At 39.5% G+C, this 19,971-nt stretch overlaps 1 protein-coding gene across 13 annotated transcripts in view; it reads left to right on the top strand.

Moving 5' to 3' along the window:
• Positions 1-19,971, top strand: part of DLG2 (discs large MAGUK scaffold protein 2) — a 1,001,253-nt gene that overhangs the window by 108,008 nt on the left and 873,274 nt on the right. For all 13 annotated transcript variants that reach the window (XM_039562448.1, XM_039562454.1, XM_039562457.1 and 10 more), the window contains one exon: positions 15,735-15,877. In XM_039562448.1, the coding sequence (XP_039418382.1) occupies positions 15,735-15,877 (143 nt within the window). The remainder of the gene's footprint in view (positions 1-15,734; positions 15,878-19,971) is intronic.

The following is a 19,971-nucleotide window of genomic DNA, read 5'->3' on the forward strand; positions in this document are numbered from 1 at the left end:
CAAGCCCTTTGCATGGATATTGAATGTAGGTTAAAGGGGCTCCAATAATAAAATTTGTGTCGAATGCCATAGTTTAGTTTGTTTCAGGTAGTTGACAATTTCCCAAGCATTTAATCTTACAAAAATGAGTTCATTAATAATATTGTAAATATGTTATAACTGAGCCCTAATACAACATAGTGTCTATGAAATGCAAAAGTTTCTGTTATTCTTGTTCTTTATTGTGTCTGTCTCCTGTGGTGTAGTGCACCAGTATACTGTGGAAGTAAGTGGCCCAGGTTGTGTTAGGATTTGCTTAAACCAGATCTCATCCTCTGCCTTTTATCAGTTTTAAATTTCTTTCCATTAAACCCCGCAAGCTATTCCCTTCTCTTAGCAGGGTAAATCCATCATGTCATTAATCATTCAGCAACCTGTGCTTGGTCATGCCTTCAGGCTGCCACACTGTTCTCTTGCTGCCCTTGACTGTTTCACCCTCACTGTTTCAACCTGGTAATATTGTAGGGTGCTGGAGTGATTCCTTATATTGAAAGTCCCATTTTTGGTTGTAACAGAGCAATCTTTCCGGTTTGGTGCCTCTGTCAAAGTTTTTCAGGGTTCTGACCTGAGCAGGCAGCTATAGCTGGTGTACGTGAGATGGTTACATCCTGCAGGTGTGTCCTCCTGGCCCTTGTATCTTCTGATGATCCCATGGGGCAGCAGAATGAGATCCATTCCTGGTGGGCAGACAAATGGAGCTGGCAGCCCCTTCAACTAGTCTGTGCAGAAATGCCCTGGTTTGTAGCAGGGAGATGTGGGGGTTTTTGCAGGACTTTCTGTGCTTGGTCTTTGGGCTTGAAAACTTGCTTAGCAGCTACTTTGCTTTTCTGTCATGTCAGTCATGACTCCTGAGCAGCCATGTGGGTTTTCCTGATGGATCTGTCAAACTTATTCCTATGACTTAGTGACTGGGATTATGTCACTCGGTGTTTAGCTCACTAGCATCCACTTTCAGCTGCGGCTTTTTTGGGAAATAAACCGCTGAGAATAGTCTGACATAATGCACTGCTTTCCATAGTGTCCATTAGGTGTCTCCACATGCTGGTGGCTCGTGGGTACTTTAATTACATCTTCCCAATTAACAGCAGTGTGCTCTGCATGCGTTCCTTGAATGGAGTCCTAGATTTCCATAGTGAATAAAATGCTGTCGCACTCGTACTTTCTGCAAGGAATTCTCATTACTGGAAGAACTCGCACACTCGCCGACCACTCTTTGTCAGTTGCTGCATCTGAGCCTTAATTACAGTTGCATTTTTAAGTAGATAATACATACAAAATGGTAATTCTGAGCCCATAACCACCTGGCATGGTCTTTCCTACCACTGTGCAGCTACTCTGTTTGCAATACAGAACAGTAAGAGAAATTACAAATAAATTTAATGTACAGTCATAATGCCATCTTTCAGCTTTCTTGTTTGCAGCCAAAGCCACTGCTGGATCCCTTGTTAGAGCACTAAGTTTTTTCCAGTTGTCTAACTTGTTCTGCCCTTGGTTTGTAAATATGTCTATGGATTATTTGCTGCCTGGATCATTATCCTGCAATTTGACAGAGTCTCAAAGGGAGAAGTCAGCTTCTCTCAACACCAAGTGCAGGGTTTTCTGTGTATGTGTGTGGTAATAAGAATAATCTCCATCTCCTCTCATCCTTCCTCATTTTTGTGAATACTTGGCCTTTTCCCTTACAGTGTTGACAAGAACCTATAGGCCTCCTGGCAGCACCACATCTGCACTCTTCTAGCCTAGCTCACCTTTAAAGGATGGTTTAAAGTGACAAGACCCATTTTTTTAAATTGTGATAGACCTTTAAGGTAAAATGACAAACTATCCCATCATAAATAGGTGAAGTAAATCCAAACTAGGTCCCATTACTGGAGCTTGCCCTTAAAATCTTCTGTGCATTTATCTGCCAAGTGTACCTTTGTGACATCCCCCTTCTGAGACATCTCAGCACAAAAAGGACCTGTCTACTTCATTTTTTGATTTTTTTTTTTTACTCCCTGGGAGGGAATATCTATATATTTCTCCATAGGCTTTTATGTGTGATTTACACCCCTTTCCCAACCCACTCCATACTGGGAAAAGTGATGTGCTGTAGATAGAGAAGATCTACCTTTGCTGGTGTCAGAAAAAGACAAAAATCTGGTGTTACTTTTAAAATTTCTTACCTACCCTCGGTGAATTTGATATCTGGACACAGGTTTGCAAGTTCTTTTTATGCTTGTCTGCCTTTGTAGAATTTTTCAATAATTTATGTTGGGTAGCTAGTATTTATTAATTATCTTCTTACATTCGAGATATAATTTGAAATATTTTTACTTAATTTTAGAAATGAAGTTTAATTACTGACATGATTTTAAATAATGAACTTTCTGACGTGGTTTATTATTCCAAAAACTGATAGAATATTATGATCTTGTTAGAACAATGCCTGGCTTTCTCTTATAGCAAGAATAGCAAAAGGAATATAAGGCAACTCAGCCTATCATATTTGATTTCATCAAAGCATGATAGAAATACTGAAAAATTGGCCTTCACAACCTTAATGTGCACAAATAAGTGCCTGTAACGCATCAAATGAAATACCAAGGACAATAGAGTGAGTTAGCAGCAGAATCATTGCCAATGCTCTATTTCCCTGATACCTGTCTACTTTGGGTCTTTTAGGGACAAAAAGTACTGGTTTTGCATCAATATTTGCATTGTGCTGGAAATTATATTCAAGGAAAGTTCACCAAGGTTTTATGAGTGTTTTTCCTGTTCCACTCCACAATTTAAGATTGTTTTAACAGTAAAACGAATTAGCACCAGCCTTCTGTAGGTGTGCCTGACTTTCTGTATAGTCCTCAGGCTCCAGCTGTATCTTCACTTCATCCATTCAGAAGCTGACTGCAAAAATTGTTTTGAAATAAAACTTGCAAAGTTAATTTTATTCAACCATATATACCATATAGAAGCTGACGATTTCAGAAGGCTGATTAACAATCCATGGTCTTTAGAAGATAATCCTGCATTACTGTAGAACTTTGGAAAGAGAAGGCCTACAACCCTTAAATTTGTCCTAGATCTTTATTTACTAACAGAGAAAACAAACTAATAAAACAATGAAAAATAATGCAAATCTGACCACCAGACTTCTGCCCAAGAACAAGTTCTGACTGCAAGGAAAGGAATGACATCAAAATCCCTTGAGTCCACTGAGATTTTCAGTTTTGCCTTCTTACAGGAAGGATGCTCAGATTGGGATGTAGTTCCAAGTTAGGGCATGTCCCTTTAGGAGTTAACACATGCTCGGTCTCAGCTCCCATTGTCAGGAACAGATGCTGAGTCAACACAGTCAGCAGAGTGACTGAAGTGGACTGAGCCTGTAGCTGAAGAGTTCCTGGAGACAGCTGGTTCATCCTTTACCCTCCATGGAAGTCAAGACTGTCCTGTCACCTTAGGTGCCCACCCAGCCTACGTTTTCATCTCCAGAAAGGCCCAACTTTCTGGAAGCCCTGTGCCATGCCTGCCAAGCCTCTGGCTTTAGCACACAGCAGTGCAATCTCTGCTGCTCCAGATGTCAGCAGCTGTGATATCCAGCCTGACCTTTGCAGCAGATGTGACAAACTCACCAGATCTCCAGAACACATCTCAATTCATAGCTGGGCTGGATAAGAGCCCCTAAAGTTTGCGTCCTATGTTTAATTCTCTGGCTGCTTCAGTATGAAGAGGTTGTCAGTGTTGGTCTTGTCTGTCCCCCCACCCAAAGCTAGCTTGATTTAGCATTTTTGTGTCTAAGATGGTTGGTCTGAGCTTCTGCTCTGCCTTAAGTTAAGATGGGGTCTTCCTCTGTCAGCAGACCACCATGGAGCTGTACTAATTTTCCCTTTGTCTTCTGTGATAAAACACTGGAGCATATGCCAATTCCTTGGCTGTTGGTCACTTTCTTCATTAGCATTTATTCCATGCCCTTTGATTAGCATGTTGCTTTCTGCTCCTTTGAGTTTTGCTGTGAGACATTTTTAAAGATCCTGCAGTAAAACTTTATGAATGATTTCTCTTGAAAAAAAAAAAAATTTTGTTAATAAGCACAGTATTATGCTCATAATGCTAGTTTTCCTGTGGTAAAGATTAAAACTTGGTATAAAGAATGGTGAACTCAGGAACATAATTTTTTGTAAAACATTTCCTCCTTTAGGGGGCTGAGAGCCTCTCTTTGGGACACATCACAGTATTATTGCCCTAGAATAATCAGTGAAAAAATATTTGCAAATTGTTTTTGTCCCTGTCCACAGCAGAACAGTTGGATAAATGATCTTTAAAGGTCCCTTCCATCCCAACCCATTCCACGATTCTATGATTTATGAATAAATACACAAGTCCATAATGAATGACAATCTAAGTAACTGAAGTGAGAAAGATCTTGTATTGAGTCCATAAACCAATCAATTACATAAGAATGAAGATAATGAGAACAGTAGAGAGATTCATGACCTGCAAGGACTTGTGTAAGGAATACAAGATCTTCTTCCAGTGAAGACCAGCAAATGTCTATGAACTTACATGAAGCCTCTTATTTGTTACTAAAACCGTGGGAACATAAAGTGTAACAAATTCAAGCATGACGAGGGAAGTCTTTTGATGTTCATGGAAAGCTGCACTACAAGGTTAGACCAATAAATGCAATGACTGTAAATGTTAAGTGTAGACAACTAAAGTCACAATCATTCCAGTGAAAGGGCTCATTTAAAGGATAATTTATTATACCAGAGTAGCAATATTAAGGATTACACCAGACATTGTGGCAAATATGTTCAAGGGTCATAAGCCAGAGTTTATGAAGGTACAACCTGTAATAATTTAAACTTGTATAGAAACACTCATTATAAGTGTTTAACAAACATTAATTAATTAAGCTGTGTAACACCACGCTGTGAGCCTATGGGTAAGTCAAAGCATTTGTATCTCAATTTTACAGAAGGTTAAGCTGAAGTGCAGAGAGATATATTTGCCTGAGGTCACATAGCAAGTCAGTGGAAAAACTGCAAATAGAGTCTGCAGTCTGAAGTTCTCATTTCCCTGGTTTTGCCACTTGTATCACACTTTCTACTAGTAAAATGAAAGGGAAGGAAGAGGCAACTGAAGTGATGAGCCTTGGAATATAGTTAACCCAGTTTTCTACATGTGTTCTTGCCTTTTTTTTTTCCCTGCAGCTTAGGCATGTATCAAAGGGGTGGGTTGGTTTTAAATTATTTTGAACTTTGGTTTCTGGGCAGGAAACCAGCTGCACCAGGAGTGCAGTGGCGGGGGTGGGGGGGGGGGGGTGGAGATGGAAGATGCAGCCCCATAGTCACACGTTTGACTTTACAAAGCACCTCATCAAAAATGATGACTGAGCTGTCGCTTAGTGACAACTGACTCTCAGGCTGCCTGGGATTGTGTGTTTTGGTATCAGAGTAAAATTGGTTATTGTGTACAGAAGATGATGCCTTGCTAAAAGGCAGAGCCTTGGGCTGAGCAGATGTGTATCCTTCCACTAAAGGGAGACTGGCAGGGTGTTTGCAGAGAAAGGGTAAGAGAGATGCAGAGGAGAAGATGTTCCTAGGTGAGACCTTAAAGAAAAAAGATTAAAGAAAGTAAAGAGTTGCTCTGGCAGGTCAAAGAACAAAGTTGTGTTTTAGTGTTTTGTTTTAGCTTGATATTTAAAATGATTTTCAAAAGGGGTTGTGTATGAAGATGTTTCTTTGTAAGGTGAAGAAAAAGGATAGGAAGAAATTACTATTAATTCCTTATAGATTGCCATGGAGTTTTCCTGAAAATGCTCTTGCATTGCCTTGGGAAAGTGTGTCTGATTGAAATTTCACTCTGTTTTTTAGCAAACTGGGTGCTTCTGGGAGATATCTGAGGGGAGTGGCCCCTGGCTGGGTTGCTGAGTATCTGCAGCTATCCCAAAGCCTCTGCAGGTCCCAAAACTTGTGCTCCAAGCACTAGGTCTTCAATTTACCCTGTCTACTCTCAACCTATTTATGTGCAACAGCAGCGGAAAAGCCTATATAAAACTAAACTGATTTAGGATTATGGAATTATACACTTTTTCTCTGGTTCTAGTCTGGTATACAGTATTTTCCTCCATGCTGGGAAATTGGCTTGCAGCTGGGTCCTTTCCAAGATCCAAAAAAAAGTTGAGGAAATATATAATCTGATTTTTTTTCTGTGACTCTTGCCTCTGAGATGAAAACATACATCCGGTTTTGATTTGGCATTTTACGGTCAAATTTTGTCAATTTTTCCTTATTATCCCTATTTAAAGAAAGAGTATCTTGAAGACTTGAGCAACAAACAAAATCACACAGCAAGTAAATGATATAACTGAATGGTTTTCCAGTATTGAAGCCAGTTGTTTAAGCACATGTTGGAACGATTCAGAGGAAAGTCTGTTGATGACTGCTGTGACAAACAGTGGGGCTGTGTGATCTTCTGACAGGATCAGAAGTGCACAGTAATAACTGTTAACTTCTGCACAGAAAATAGGGAAAATCTCTCCAGCAGTGGCTTTGAATCCAACTCCCCAAACAATGAATAAAGCATCATTCTGAAGGTATGTTATTATTGTTGTCAAGCACTGGAACAGGCTACCCGGGGAAGAGATTGAGTCACCATCCCTCGTGGTATTTACAAGATGTGTAGATGTGGCACTTGGGGACATGGTTTAGTGGTGGACTTGGCAGTGCTGGGTTAGCAGTTAGACTTGATGACCTTAAAGGTCTTTTCCAGCCTAAATGTTTCTGTAATTCCATGATTTTATACTACACGCAGAGGAATACACAGTGCTAAAAAAAGTGAAGGTTTCTCTTAAAGCTTATAGGAAAAGAATTTCATACAAACCATCATTTTTCAAAGAAAACTGTCATTTTCTGAAAGGTCTGTTCTGAAGCACAGGAAACCTTGCCTTGACCTCTTAGTACTTCCTTAGCTGTTGCCTTTGAACTAAAATTATCTGCACTTTCTGTTGATACAGTTTTCCATCAGAAAATATCCTGGAACAGGTTCAAGTATCTATCCTGTTGTCTGGAGGTACAAAACAGCCAGTGTGTGCCCGTGATCCTCTTCTGACTCTCACAGATTGTGTGTAGATCCACAAGCCCTGGATTGCCTGGTTAAAATGAAACCTTGCCACAGGATTTGGGGCTTGCTGCTCTGCTCTCCTGCAGCTTAAGCTTCAGGAAGAAGATGAGAAGGTCTGAGTGCAACATTTACTAATTTAATCTACAGTGGCCACTTCAGACTGTTTTTCTGTGCATTGTTGAACCTGTCTCCTGGGTTTTTGTCTTGTTCCATTGAAAACACTGTGTTACCAGCCATACTTACAAACCATAACATATTGTCAGTGGTGAATGCTTAAATCCATAGAATCATAGAATTGTTTGGGTTGGAAGGGACCTTTAGATCTAGACCAATCCCCCTACAATGATCTGGGACATCTTCCACTAGATCAGCTTGCTCAGAGCCCCATCCAGCCTTACCTTGAATGCTTCCAGGATGGGGCACCTACACCTCTCTGGGCAACCTGTGCCGCTATCTCACCTCCCTCACTGTAAAAAATTTCTTCTTTGTGTCTAGGCTAAATTGGCCCTCCTTCAGATGAAAACCATTATTCCTTGTGCCATCACAACAGACCCTATCAAGAAGTTTATCCTCACTTTTCTTATAAGCCCTCTCTCCTCATCCATTGTTACTCGTTTGTCAGTCCTGCATGTCATGGTAGGATACATCTGGAGTGGAGTTCCTATTTTTGAATAAGTGGCTAGAATGTGTAGGCAGAACTGTAGTAATACACTCAATATCATCACTGAAAAGGCTTAAATACTGACTTTACTCTCTGATTGATTGCTTTCTAGTTTTCACTTAACATGAACATCACTCACATAGAAAGGGCTGCAGCAATTATTTTGTCTTCTCTGTGCACAGCGTGTTGAATATTTTATTCTCCCTGCATATTGGACAGCTGCCTTTGAGGTGCATATTCCTAGCTGAGATTTTTTGGAGACCTCTGGTTGTATTTTGGATATATTGCAATAATGTTGCTAATGTACTGCAAAGCCAGAAGTACTCAAAGGATGTTTTTATATCATATATCTAAATAACTATTGGACATCAATTACTAACTATTCAGTTATTTGTTACAGCCTGTAAAGTGTTTCAGAACTTTTTTTGATAAAAAGATGTAATTTTACGCAGGTATGTACCTGCTTAGTAATGGTTCCTGCCTCCAGGAGCTTACAACCTAGATGTACAAAGAATCACCAGATTATCATTGGATAATTCAGTTTGGAAGATACCTCAAAATTATCTAGGCCAAATAAAAGGGATTTGCTGAAGCTTAAAAATCAAGACAAGTTAATAACAGAACCCATATTTCTTGCTGCCTACTTTGGTACATGTTCTACCAGAGAATGCTGCTTTTAATAGATTTAGGAACATTCATCAGCTGTAGGGAATTGGCAGAAGACTGCTTCCCTGGCTTGCGCTGCACTGTTTCACTGCCTGCATGGAATAGAGAACTTTTTCTCTCTTGCATCAACTCTTGCTGTTGGGTTGGCATCTACGTTTCTCGCGCACCAAAGGCTTGTGTCTGAAAACCTTGCAAGCAGGGCTGCTAAATTTCATTTGGACTTGAAATATCTTTGTGTTACCTCTGCCAACTGCAAAAATAAGCCTTGGGCTTTTCCTTTGTTGTTGAATGTGCCTCCACCTTTATTAGTGCAGACCAGAGGCAAGTACATGTGGAGCCAGGGGATGAGATGCAGCTGAAGTGGGCAAGGTGTTTTTGACTGCTGCTGCACTGAGGGATGCTATGGGAGGGAGGCTGGAGCTCCCCAGGACTGTGAAGCTATGAGCCAGCTTGATAACTGGAGCTCTGCCATTTCTCATGTGGGTCAGTGCCACAGGCCTGCTTTAGTTGAAAACACACCCAGTTTCAAGGTAGGTTTTAACTTCTCTTGCTTTTTATCTTCCCTCTCTTATAATGGCAGTTTTACTCAATATGGAAACATTTTACTTGAAAAAAACACACACAACATAATTGCATTGGGTGAAGCATGTTATTTAACCTCTCTTTGGACTGCTTCCATCAGCAGGGCCACTAAAGCTCTTTACTGGCAGGCTGGTACAGTCTCTGATCACTTCTCTGCTACTTGTACTGCTTGAATGAGTTTTCCTTCTTGAACAACATCCTGCACAATTCGCCTTACTCCTACCTAATAATTCAGACCACATGGCTGAAGCTGACCCAGCATAATCTACTCCCCAGGAAATAAAGGATGCCATTTAGACGTACACTGTAATGTTCCCTTAGTTAAGAAAAGGATTTACAGCAGGAGCCTGCAACAACTGACTTTATTTTGATCTGCAGTGTTCTGCCAGACAGTAGTCATTTGTGCTGGGTTACACAACATTAAAAGGTACACATCAGACACTATCCTACACATAGACAAAAAGACTGTCCCAAATTTCCCAGAAAGGGAACAGCTTGTGTTTGTGTGTTGCCTTAGACCCTCATTCCACCTTGTCCCTGGATGCCCTGGAAAAACAGATGGGACTTATACCGCAAAGCAAGTCAGGGCACTGGCACAGTATAGGAGAAATGAATTCTATGGCTAAGGACCTCTAGAAAGAGGAGAAAAAACCCACCCTTTCTTTTTATCCTACAGAATATTTGTTCCAGTTCCCAGTTTGGTTCTCTAGAAATATGATGCACAGAGAGCTCATTCCTTGGGTAATGGGATTCTATGTTGTTAATGCTATTACAGTTAATTGCAAAATTGTGCAGTTGTCTGCAGAAACAACAGACAACTTCTGCACATACTGGCATTTTGATGCCATTACTAAATCCTCTCAAGACATAAAGTGAAGGGGGTGGTAGCAAGATGTATGTAAGGAAATCTTCCTGCATTGCTAAGCACAGATGAAGGTAACAGCTTTTGGAATAGCTGTCAGCACAGTGGAGGTCAAAACATGTTGTAGGGGGTAGGTGTCTGCAAATTCAGTGGGTTTTGGATAAGGTTTGCTGCATGGAATAGTTTGCACTGCTCTTTTACAAGTGGCCACATGTACTGTCAAGTCACTGCAGAAGCAGCATTTGCTGACATATGCAGTACAACTTCAGGCTAAGCGATGTACAAGATTATCTTTTTAAGTTTAATTGCTTGTGTTGTATAAAATATAGATGGTATCAGAAAGCCTGGCATTGGCTTGTTTGTTACTGGAATACAGACTTTCCTCTTCTTCCCCTTCCTTTTTGAAATGCAAAAGAGGTACAAGAGATTTTTATCTCCATTTCTACTCTGGTTTTCTTTATGCTTCCTGTGTTCTGAATCCTGAGTTTGGTATCTTGTAAATCTGTCCAAGGCCTGGTTGGATGGGGCTTTGAGGAACTTGGTCTAGGGGAAGGTGTCCCTGGGCATGTCAGGGGCGTTGGAACTATATGATCTTTAAGATACCTTCCAACCCATATTATTCTGTGATTCCACTCTCCCTGCATAGCTGCATTGTAAACCTGCACAAGCTCAAGCTGAGCCATCTTGCATTTTGCACTTGTTATGATCTGTTTATAAAGAGATGCCTCTTCCCAAATTAAGGTGCAAATGAGACCATATGCTCAAGCCAAAAGTAAAAATTTTATTTAACATTATATGGGAGGTAGAGAGAGAGAAAGAGGGGGGAAGAGAAAGAAAGTAAGAGAGAGACAGATTAAATAGAAAGATACCACCACCCAAAGGATCCTGTGGCATCCCACTAGTCCTTCTTCACCCTGGTGGTGGGGTTACCCAAGTCATTCTTCTGTGATATCACCTTTATACAGTCCAAGTTCTGGGTATCCACAGGGTGTAGATGCCATTCCCATAACCTGGGATGTCATGTGTGTGAGCAGTTTTTCCTTTCTCACAGTTTGCCATGGTGGGACTTTTTGTCTGGATGCTAACCAAACCTTCATTTCTGTTAGGCCTGGAATGAGCTCCTTCCTGCTGTGCCACCTGTGCTTATCTCATGTTTTGTTGTGGTGGTTTATTTTATAGCAAGTTCCTTCTGTGACCTTGGCAGTGTTTTGAGACAGGCAACTGCATTCTGTAAGTCCTTAAGCACTTTATTACCTTGGAAAACTGATCCTTTGATGTTCTCACTCCATAACCCTTTGCATGGTTTGGTACATGCAAAGTGCAGCTCCAGGTCAGCTGGAATTAAAGAGAGAGATTGGGGTAATCCCAGCTGCTTGGTGCACCGGGATGTGTGTGCTTTGATGGCTACATTTCTGCATGTCCATGAAAGTACTGGGATGTATTTGGGACCTGCCAGTGCTTCTCTGTGTGGGTGGAAGTCATACAGATGCCAAAGCTATCTCATGTACTTCATGCAGCCTTGGGGCTACCAGCTGATTGTGCTGATTCACACAACTGAGGGGACACCAAGGGGACCAAGATGCATAACTAGGAACAAATGCTGATCACCTTCCCTTTCTGACCTTAAATCACGCACACTAGTGAGTATCTTGAATAAAGGAGAAAGCTTCTAAGAGTGAGAGGTTCCTGCCTTGTTCCCAGCACACTGAGGAATCATTCCCAATTTGCTTGTGCAGCTGTATCTGCCCTACCTAGCAAAGAGGACTTTTAAAAATGGAATAATGTTGTCTCAAATCCACTGGTGATTCTGAAGCTACTGTAAGTGGGTTATTGATTACAAAGGGCTGGACAGATCTGGTGTGCTCATTTGTGGTCCTCTGCATTTTGACCCAGCTGGTTTGCTTCTCTTTGAGGCCATGGGCAATTTTCTCAGCCAGCACTATATGGTTCTTAATGTTTGTTTTGCTTTGAAATGAAAGGAAATATGAAAGTCTATGTTGTTATTATTCTCTTCCTTTAATCTTTGCTCAGAAGTTAGTCCTCTCAGACCTTTAATCATCTGTCTTTGTCTGAATTCCCCTCAATTTAATTGTATCTTTCTGGTGCTCAACTGCTTACAGATGAATGAGGAATTGCATTGCTTTATCTCATTTTTTTTCCCCTCATTAGAATGCTGGCAAAAGCCCATGGTCACACAAGAGAGACAGTAGTTTAGGCTATGCAACATTTTTGCCTTTTTGTATTATTTAACCCCTTTGCTATCAGAGCTCTGAAATGTTTCTATCGCAAATGGATATTGTGATGCATATAAATTAGAAGAGAAGTTGTACTGGAATAATGGTTGTAGGGCTGCAGCACCAACCACTCAAAAGTCAGAAAATGGCAGAGTTTAGGGAGCTTGTTCAGCTCTGTCTGATCGCACATTTTTCCTTTCTATGTAGCTGCTGTCTGAAAGAAAGGTCATTCTTTTATGTGAGTAAGACATTGTGTCTTCTCCAGTACTTATTCTTTTTCTAAACTAATTTTGTTTAAAATTTCTTTTAAAAAAAGTAAGGTTAGAGTGAGCACAAATCTGAGCATTAATATTTTTTTTTAAACAATAGTAAAAAACCCAAGACTTCAAACTGAGAAGTGTCTCCAGCTTTAGTAACAGACAGTGCTTCCTGACATATCCATAAAGGTTAGACCCTGCTCACTCCTGCACAGGTCTGTAAGGAAGGAGAAATGGGGACTCTTGGAGCTTGCCTGCAGAGAACAAATGCAGCCAGCTACAGTATACTTGTCCATGAGCAGTTGCAAAATGCTACTGATATGTACTCTACCATGCTGATGTACAGAAAATTTGTTTTCCCACTTCCCCAGTGATGGAGTTATCCAAAATAAAATAAGTCATGGTATCTTTAGAATTACTTCATACTAGAATATATATATATATAAATTATTGTCTGCAATTTATATAGCAAAACTGACAATATTTTTTGGCTAGGCTAAAGGGAGAGCAACCAAAATTTATTAAATAAAGTAAGTAATCTCTTAAGAAGTAAATGAACAAATTCTGTTAGATGGAAAATCCAGTGAGATTCCCTGACACTTTAAACAAACATGAATTAATTGCTTAACAAAATGTTTGGAGCAGTACAGGGATTCAAACTGAAGATGTGTTTTGTGCTCACAAAGTTAATCAGTAGTAATATTGCCATTTCTACATGAAATCTGAACTTGTTTTCCTGGAATGGAGAGACTATAGTGCCAGGAAATACTACATACAGATTTAATTTGTGTAAGAAATGCCCCATCCCTGGAAGTGTTCAAGGGCAGGTTGGATGGGGCTTGATGCAACCTGGTCTAGTGGAAGGTGTCACTGTCCATGGCAGGGGGAGTGGAACTAGATGACCTCTAAGGTCCCTTCCAACCCAAGACATTCTATGATTTCTGTTTTCTATGATAAGATTGTAGACTTTTTGTTGAATTATTTTCCTGTAAACCCGCACTAGGAGACAGACTTATTTTGCTCATTTTGCATAACAATTACCGTGCCCCCATGACTCATTTTTATGACTGTGGTTCCAATCTTGATTCTATAGCTGCTCACTCCTGTTCTATCCTCAGTAGTATTCAACACTTTTCCCCTCCTAGTATGATGGCACCTCTCATGTAGCAGAGATTACTTGATAGAGCAGGTTTTACTCAGAGCAAATTACAAAGCCTGTTTTCTGCAAACCTTGACTGACTGCAAGTTTCTGGCTGCCCTTGTTCCACAGAAATGGCAATTTCAGCTTATGGAATTACAAAGCAACCAACTAAGTGAATCCTCTGTGCTTTCTTCTGTGACCGCATAAGTACTGAAGTGCTTTTCTCTGCACACCAGTGATCATTATTCCAGCAAAAGCAACCCGTGACTTCCTCAGAATAGATAAGAACCTTTACAAAGAGACTGAGGTTTTAATATTTATTTTGCACATGTGCATACACATGCAAATGTGGCTCACACATCATTTTTAATGAAAACACTAGGGCAAGATAGGCTTTAAAGTTAGGGCGAAAGCACCTTTCTACTGTTCTTTGACTGAATACTGTCAGCCCAATTAATACCCTGATAACAACAGTGATACCAGCTGAATGCCACTGCCAGAGGGCAATTTTTAGCTTATTTCTGTAAAGTATTTATCTAGAGATAATTACATATTAGCCTGATACGTTTTACTTGCTGTTGCAATACAAATTGACCTGGCATTGAACCATATATTACAACTGTTTCAATTGTACTATGAGCATTTAAAGTGACTGTAAAAAATTCCCTGTATCAAGAATGGAGAAACTTTCTTTCTCATTGTAACTGCCCTGTAGCTTTTTGTTTTAAAAATAGGTTTTAGTTTTAATGTGGAATTAAATGTTCGTAGTAATATGAAATATACATTCTTACAAATATATCTGTGAAATAAAAGTTAGTGTGGCAAGGAGGGGATTGGCTTCTTCTCCCAGGTAACCAGCAACAGGACAAGGAGAAATGGCCTCAAATTGTGCCAGGGCAGTTTCAGTTTGGATATTAGGAAAATTTTTTTCACTGAAAGGGTTCAAGTGTTGGAACAGGCTGCCCAGGAAAGTGGTGCAGTAGCCATCCCTGGAAGTGTTCAAAAAATGAGTAGATGTGGCACTTCACAGTATGGTTTAGTGGGCATGGTGGCACTTAGTTGAAGGTTGGACTTTATAATCTTTGAGGTATTTTCAAGTCTGAATGATTCTATGATTCTTTCTTTTCCCATTGTATATGACAAATAGAGTACGTAGTAAGTTGGAAAGTTGTAAAATGAGTTACAAGAAAAGTTCAACTTTAGCTGTTACTAAAGAGAGGGAAGAGAGGCTTCTGATATGTGGCCACAGACTCAATGTGAGGGCAAGCACAGACCCTATAAAAAGCTTTTCCTTTGAGGTCCCAAGGGGTATCCAGGTAGATGCAATCTCTTTCTTTGTTATCCAGGGGAAAGTCCATTGTTATTAATTAAACTAATGTGAAGTTTATTTGTTCTTTGATAAGCCAATTATCTCTGCTAGATAATGTACCACCATTTGTGTATGACTATCTCACTAAAAACTTCTTGCCCAAGGAAGGAAACAGTTTTTTCTCCCTCTCCTTAGGTCATTACGTGCACAGGTTTCAGTAAAATTATTTTCACTACTGGATCTCATATATCTGATCATCTGATCATGGAAATAAGTGTGATAGAAACATCTGAACAGGATGTTTTAAGACCTGACTTGTTGCTTACTCTTGGTTGAAACCAAACATTACCCAGCCACTGCTGAATGGCAACACACTGAAGTGGTGAATCCACGAAGTCTTCCTTCAAGCTGTGCACCCCCCTTGAAAAAAATGCCAAATGCACCCCCAGATAGGGCTGAGAGTGATTCAGGTGCTTTGGATGGGTGTCAGCAAATTTCTCTTAAGGTATTTTACATTTGCAAATTTCTAGGTTACTGGTTAAAGCGATCTGTGACTTGCTTTTCCCTGTAAAAGGGTCTGTTCTGCCTATGTTGTTGAGGTGTGCCTGTAACATGTTCTTTGAATCTCTTCTTATAATGTTATTCCTTTACATTTTAAATTTCTTTTCCAAAGACCTCTTTAAAATGAGAATATAACTCAAGAATCTTACAGGAAATTTAGAAAAAAATCCTTTTGTATTGGTGCTTTCTACTAAAAATGTAGTACATGTTTATCATTATGATGATAATATGTAAGTGTGTATCAGCCAAAGGAAAACACCAGGGAGACAAAGCCAATATGGCAAATAACATCTTTTACTTGTCCCTCTTTACAAACAGATATTCAAGAGTTTTATGAAGTGACGCTGCTAAATTCCCAGAAAAGCTATGAGCAAAAAATAGAAGAAGCAAATCAAGTTGCAGAGAAATGGGAGAAGACAACATCTGCTACAGACCATGAAAATCTGCAGAAAAAACAGGAGGTAACTTAAAAGATTAAAATATATGTAATTATAAAATATATTTTATAATAAATAAATATTTTAAAATATATAAAAGAATTAAAATATATGTAATGAGTGATGTCTCAAACCTGAGAAAAGCCATGCAATGGTGCGTAAGATTGAAAGGATGGGTTAATTAAGGAATTAGATTAGGATGTGGAGGATATAAAGGCATATAGTGTTATCCCTCTGACCTTGATTATGTCGTGAACTTCTTTATCCTTTCAATGGAAATCTGTCAAAGGGAAAGTAGAAAACTTTCATTTTCTCATCCTTGGTGTACTTTATCTGATACTTGGTGTCTGTGATTACCCCCCAAAAGAGAATATATCCTCTCAGCTTGCTGATAACCCCTGAGGTTATAAATACTCCAGTGATTACATCCAGTTTTAATAGGAGTTTTCACATTGGGGTGAACTTTTCCACAGTCCAAGTTCACAGAGATCAACCAAAATAGTCTCTGCCTGAGGAACAGATACATATACACCTTTGCTTTTCTCCTGTAGCTAGTGGAAGAATTCAAAACCTTTCTTTGTCATCCCCAGCTCTACTCTGCCTTTTGCAGCCTCCAGATTATTATTAACTATGTTAGCAATCTAAACTGCTTGCCTCCACCCGCATTTGTACTTCAAAGACAAAAACAAACCCCACAGAAGCAAGCAATGAATTGCTCTGTTCTTAAACAGTGGAACAGAAATAGAGTGGGCATGGACTGCAAACTGCAAATCTCCAGACCAGAATTAAAGATGAGGGAAATGTATAAAAATTTTCATTGTTGTCATGGTAAGTGAGGCATTTCAAGTTTTAAAAGTTGTTGGAAAGAACTTTCCCATAGGCATGACTATTTTTAAGAGCTTTCCTTCTTTTTCAAAAATGTAAAACTCAGACAGAAATTGTGGTTCTACATGACATTTTAGATGTGATTCTTTGAAAAGATAAATCAGAATTGCAGGCGGCTAGAACAAAACTCTCTGAAGAAATTTATTGTAAAAATTAATTAGCAAAATAAGCTTGCAGAAGTAATGAGAATGAGCGTTCTGGTTTTGAGTGAAATCAGAACAAATGAGTCTTAACATTAATGTAGGCTATATCCCATGAATGATTTAACATTTGAGTCACAGTTTGAAGGCACAGACAGCTAATATCTGTCTTTTTTTTTTTTAAGCACAAATCTTTATGCTTTAAAATGGTGAAAGGGTATTCCTGTTATCTCTTGGAGCATCTGGTGAAGACAGTGGACAGACTCTTTTTTTATTCTAGCCTCATCAAAGTATTTGACCCTCAACCCCATCTTCTTAAACTCATTGCTGCCTAAGAGGTGTGCTGCTGGCCCTGTACAGGGGAATTTGAACTTTAAATTCTAAGCTGAGAATAATAGATACAGGGCTAACTACAAATTTTCCCATTTTATGAAATGAGAAAATAATGTTCTGATTTAAAGGAAAACAATAGAAAACTATAGCATAGAGACTGGAATAGCCTTTTCAAGGCAGGGTGCTGGCAGTCAGAGTCCAGGGTACCATTTTCAAATTTGCTCTCCATAAATTTAATCAGTGTAATGGGAGAACAAAATATTTATTCCCTTTAAAAATCATATATGTTTTAAGGGTCCAATGCAAGCAAAAGAGATTGGAAGTGTAGGCTTTTGTTTTTTTCCTTCTGCCACATTATTGGCAGTTCCGAGTCAGAACGGATTAGTGTGAGCTGGATGTACAAGCTGCTGTACAAATCCAAGACAGCTCTTTGCTTTCTATGAGAAATTACCTTATGAAAATGTAATCAAATAATCTAATATATCACATCAACTCTTATTCATGGCCCATACCTTATGGTAAATGATTGTTTTGTACTTCCTTTTCTACTCAATTACATGTCCCAGATTTGGAAAGAAAAGGCCTGCCTTCCTTCATAGAATCATAGACTTATGGAATGGCTGTTGTTGGAAGGGACCTTAAAGATCATCTAATCCTGTGGGCAGGGACACCTGCCACTAGAACAGGTTGCTTAGAGCCCCATCCAGCCTGGCTTTGAACATTTCTATGGATGGGGCATCCACAGCTTCTCTGGGCAACCTGTTCCAGTGCCTCACCACCCTCACAGTAAAGAATTTCTTCCTTATATCTAATCTAAACCTCCCATCTTTCAGTTTAAAGCCATAGCCCCTTGCCTTATCACTATATGTCCTTGTCAAAAGTCTCTCTCCAGCTTTCTTGTAGGCTCCTTTCAGGTACTGGAAGGCTGCAATAGGTCACCCCCAAGCCTTCTGTTCTCCACTCTGAACAATCACAATTCTTTTAGCTTTTCCTTATAGGAGAGGTGCTTCATGCCTCTGAGGATCTTTGTGACCTCCTCTGGACATGCTCCAGCAGGCAATGTCCTTGCTGTGCTGAGGACCCCAGAGCTGGATGCAGCACTCTGCTGTGAAAGCCCAAGGATAATCAGTCAATCCAGAGGCCATCCTCCTTTCATGCCATCCTCCTTTCATGCCTTGCACTTGAAACCTTTCTTGGCTGTCTGTATGTTATTTTTTCCTATATAAATTGGTCCTTTTTTGGTATTTATTTTCCAATCTTAATTGCTGATAAAAAAGAAAGCAGCTTTTACTGTCCAGGACAGGTGTCCTGTGAACCCTCCTTTGTATTTATGTACTTGCTTTTCTGAAAGTATAGATTTTTAGATAAGAGAAAATGTGTTAGGTTGTTGTTTGTAATACTGTTCAAATTTGCCATCTTGACTCTGTGATCACCACAGCAGTTTTTAGCAAACTGGTGCTAGATCTCACAGCATACTGGGGCTGGATCTTCATCTCTTTAAATAGACATGAAAGGGTCATTACCCATCCTATAATCTCCTATAATTCTCAGAGACTGAGAAGAGAGATGTCTCCCAGACTCAGAGACTGTAATTTTGAATGGCCTTTGTAAAAGCAAGTGAAAAGTCAGTAGAATATAAGATCTTACAATATGTATCAGAACCAGTTGCATCTAAATTTTTAGTGTGAATGCCTCCACATAGCAACCCATGGCTACAAACAGTGGAATTAACAGAAAGTGTTGGGGTTTTAGTGATAAATTGGGGTTTTTTTTCTCTACCTTTTTTTTTTTTTTTTTTAAATTGCATGCTTCTAGCTAAAATCTGTGCTGTTTAGGTTTTAATTGTGCAGGACCCTGTAGTCCACAAGAAATTGATACATGTTTAGGTATGGCCTATGCATTTAATCCTTGCTTTTTGCTTCATCATTAACATCTTTGTTGGTTGTTTGACTAATCAGTGACTTCAATGTTTGCAGATGAAAAATGCAGTATTACCATCTCATTATTACTGCATTTCACCCTGTATAGAGACTAAATATATGTGTCAGTGTATCTGGCAGAGCTGTAAATATCATAGACCAAAATAATTCAAGTGGGTGGGTGTTAGTGAAAAGGAAGAAAGAAGGATCTATATGAATGTGTTTTTTGTGTGAATTTATCCATGTTGCTTTCCCTCCTGTAAACGCGACTTGACAAAATCAGCTGAAGTTGGTGGATAGTTTCAGAATCAATGAAACAGTTTTTGGGCCAAGTTTAGATTCACTAGAAATGTTTGTTAGGTTCTATTTGAAAAGGCTTTTTTCTTTCATATATTCATATAGAAAGCAGGGAATGTGACATATTGGGCACTAAATGAAAAAGTCCATCATGTTCATCATGATGTAGGATCTCTAGAATATAACTCTGAAGAAGACCTAAAATACCCCTCTTGTCCATTCTCTTGCCCTGGGGCAGATCAACTGCATTTGAACCGTTCCTGACATGTTTGCATAGTCTGTTCTATAAAACTTCCCACAGAGGAGAGTCAACTATTTCTGCAGGGAACTTATTTCCTCACTCATAGAAAATCTTTCCTGATGACAAACCGAAGTTTCTCTGTGTGCAATTAGAACCCATTAGATTTTGTTCAATTAGCAGTAGACATGAAACAGGTTTTATTCAGTCCTGTTCCAAAAAGCATTTAAACACAATGCAGAATCATGCAGCATCATAGAATGGTTTGGGTTGGAAGGGACCTTAAAGATCATCCAGTGCCAGCCC

This window comes from Corvus cornix, chromosome 1, assembly GCF_000738735.6.
Source record: "Corvus cornix cornix isolate S_Up_H32 chromosome 1, ASM73873v5, whole genome shotgun sequence".
In the NCBI taxonomy this organism is placed as follows: Eukaryota; Metazoa; Chordata; class Aves; order Passeriformes; family Corvidae; genus Corvus; species Corvus cornix.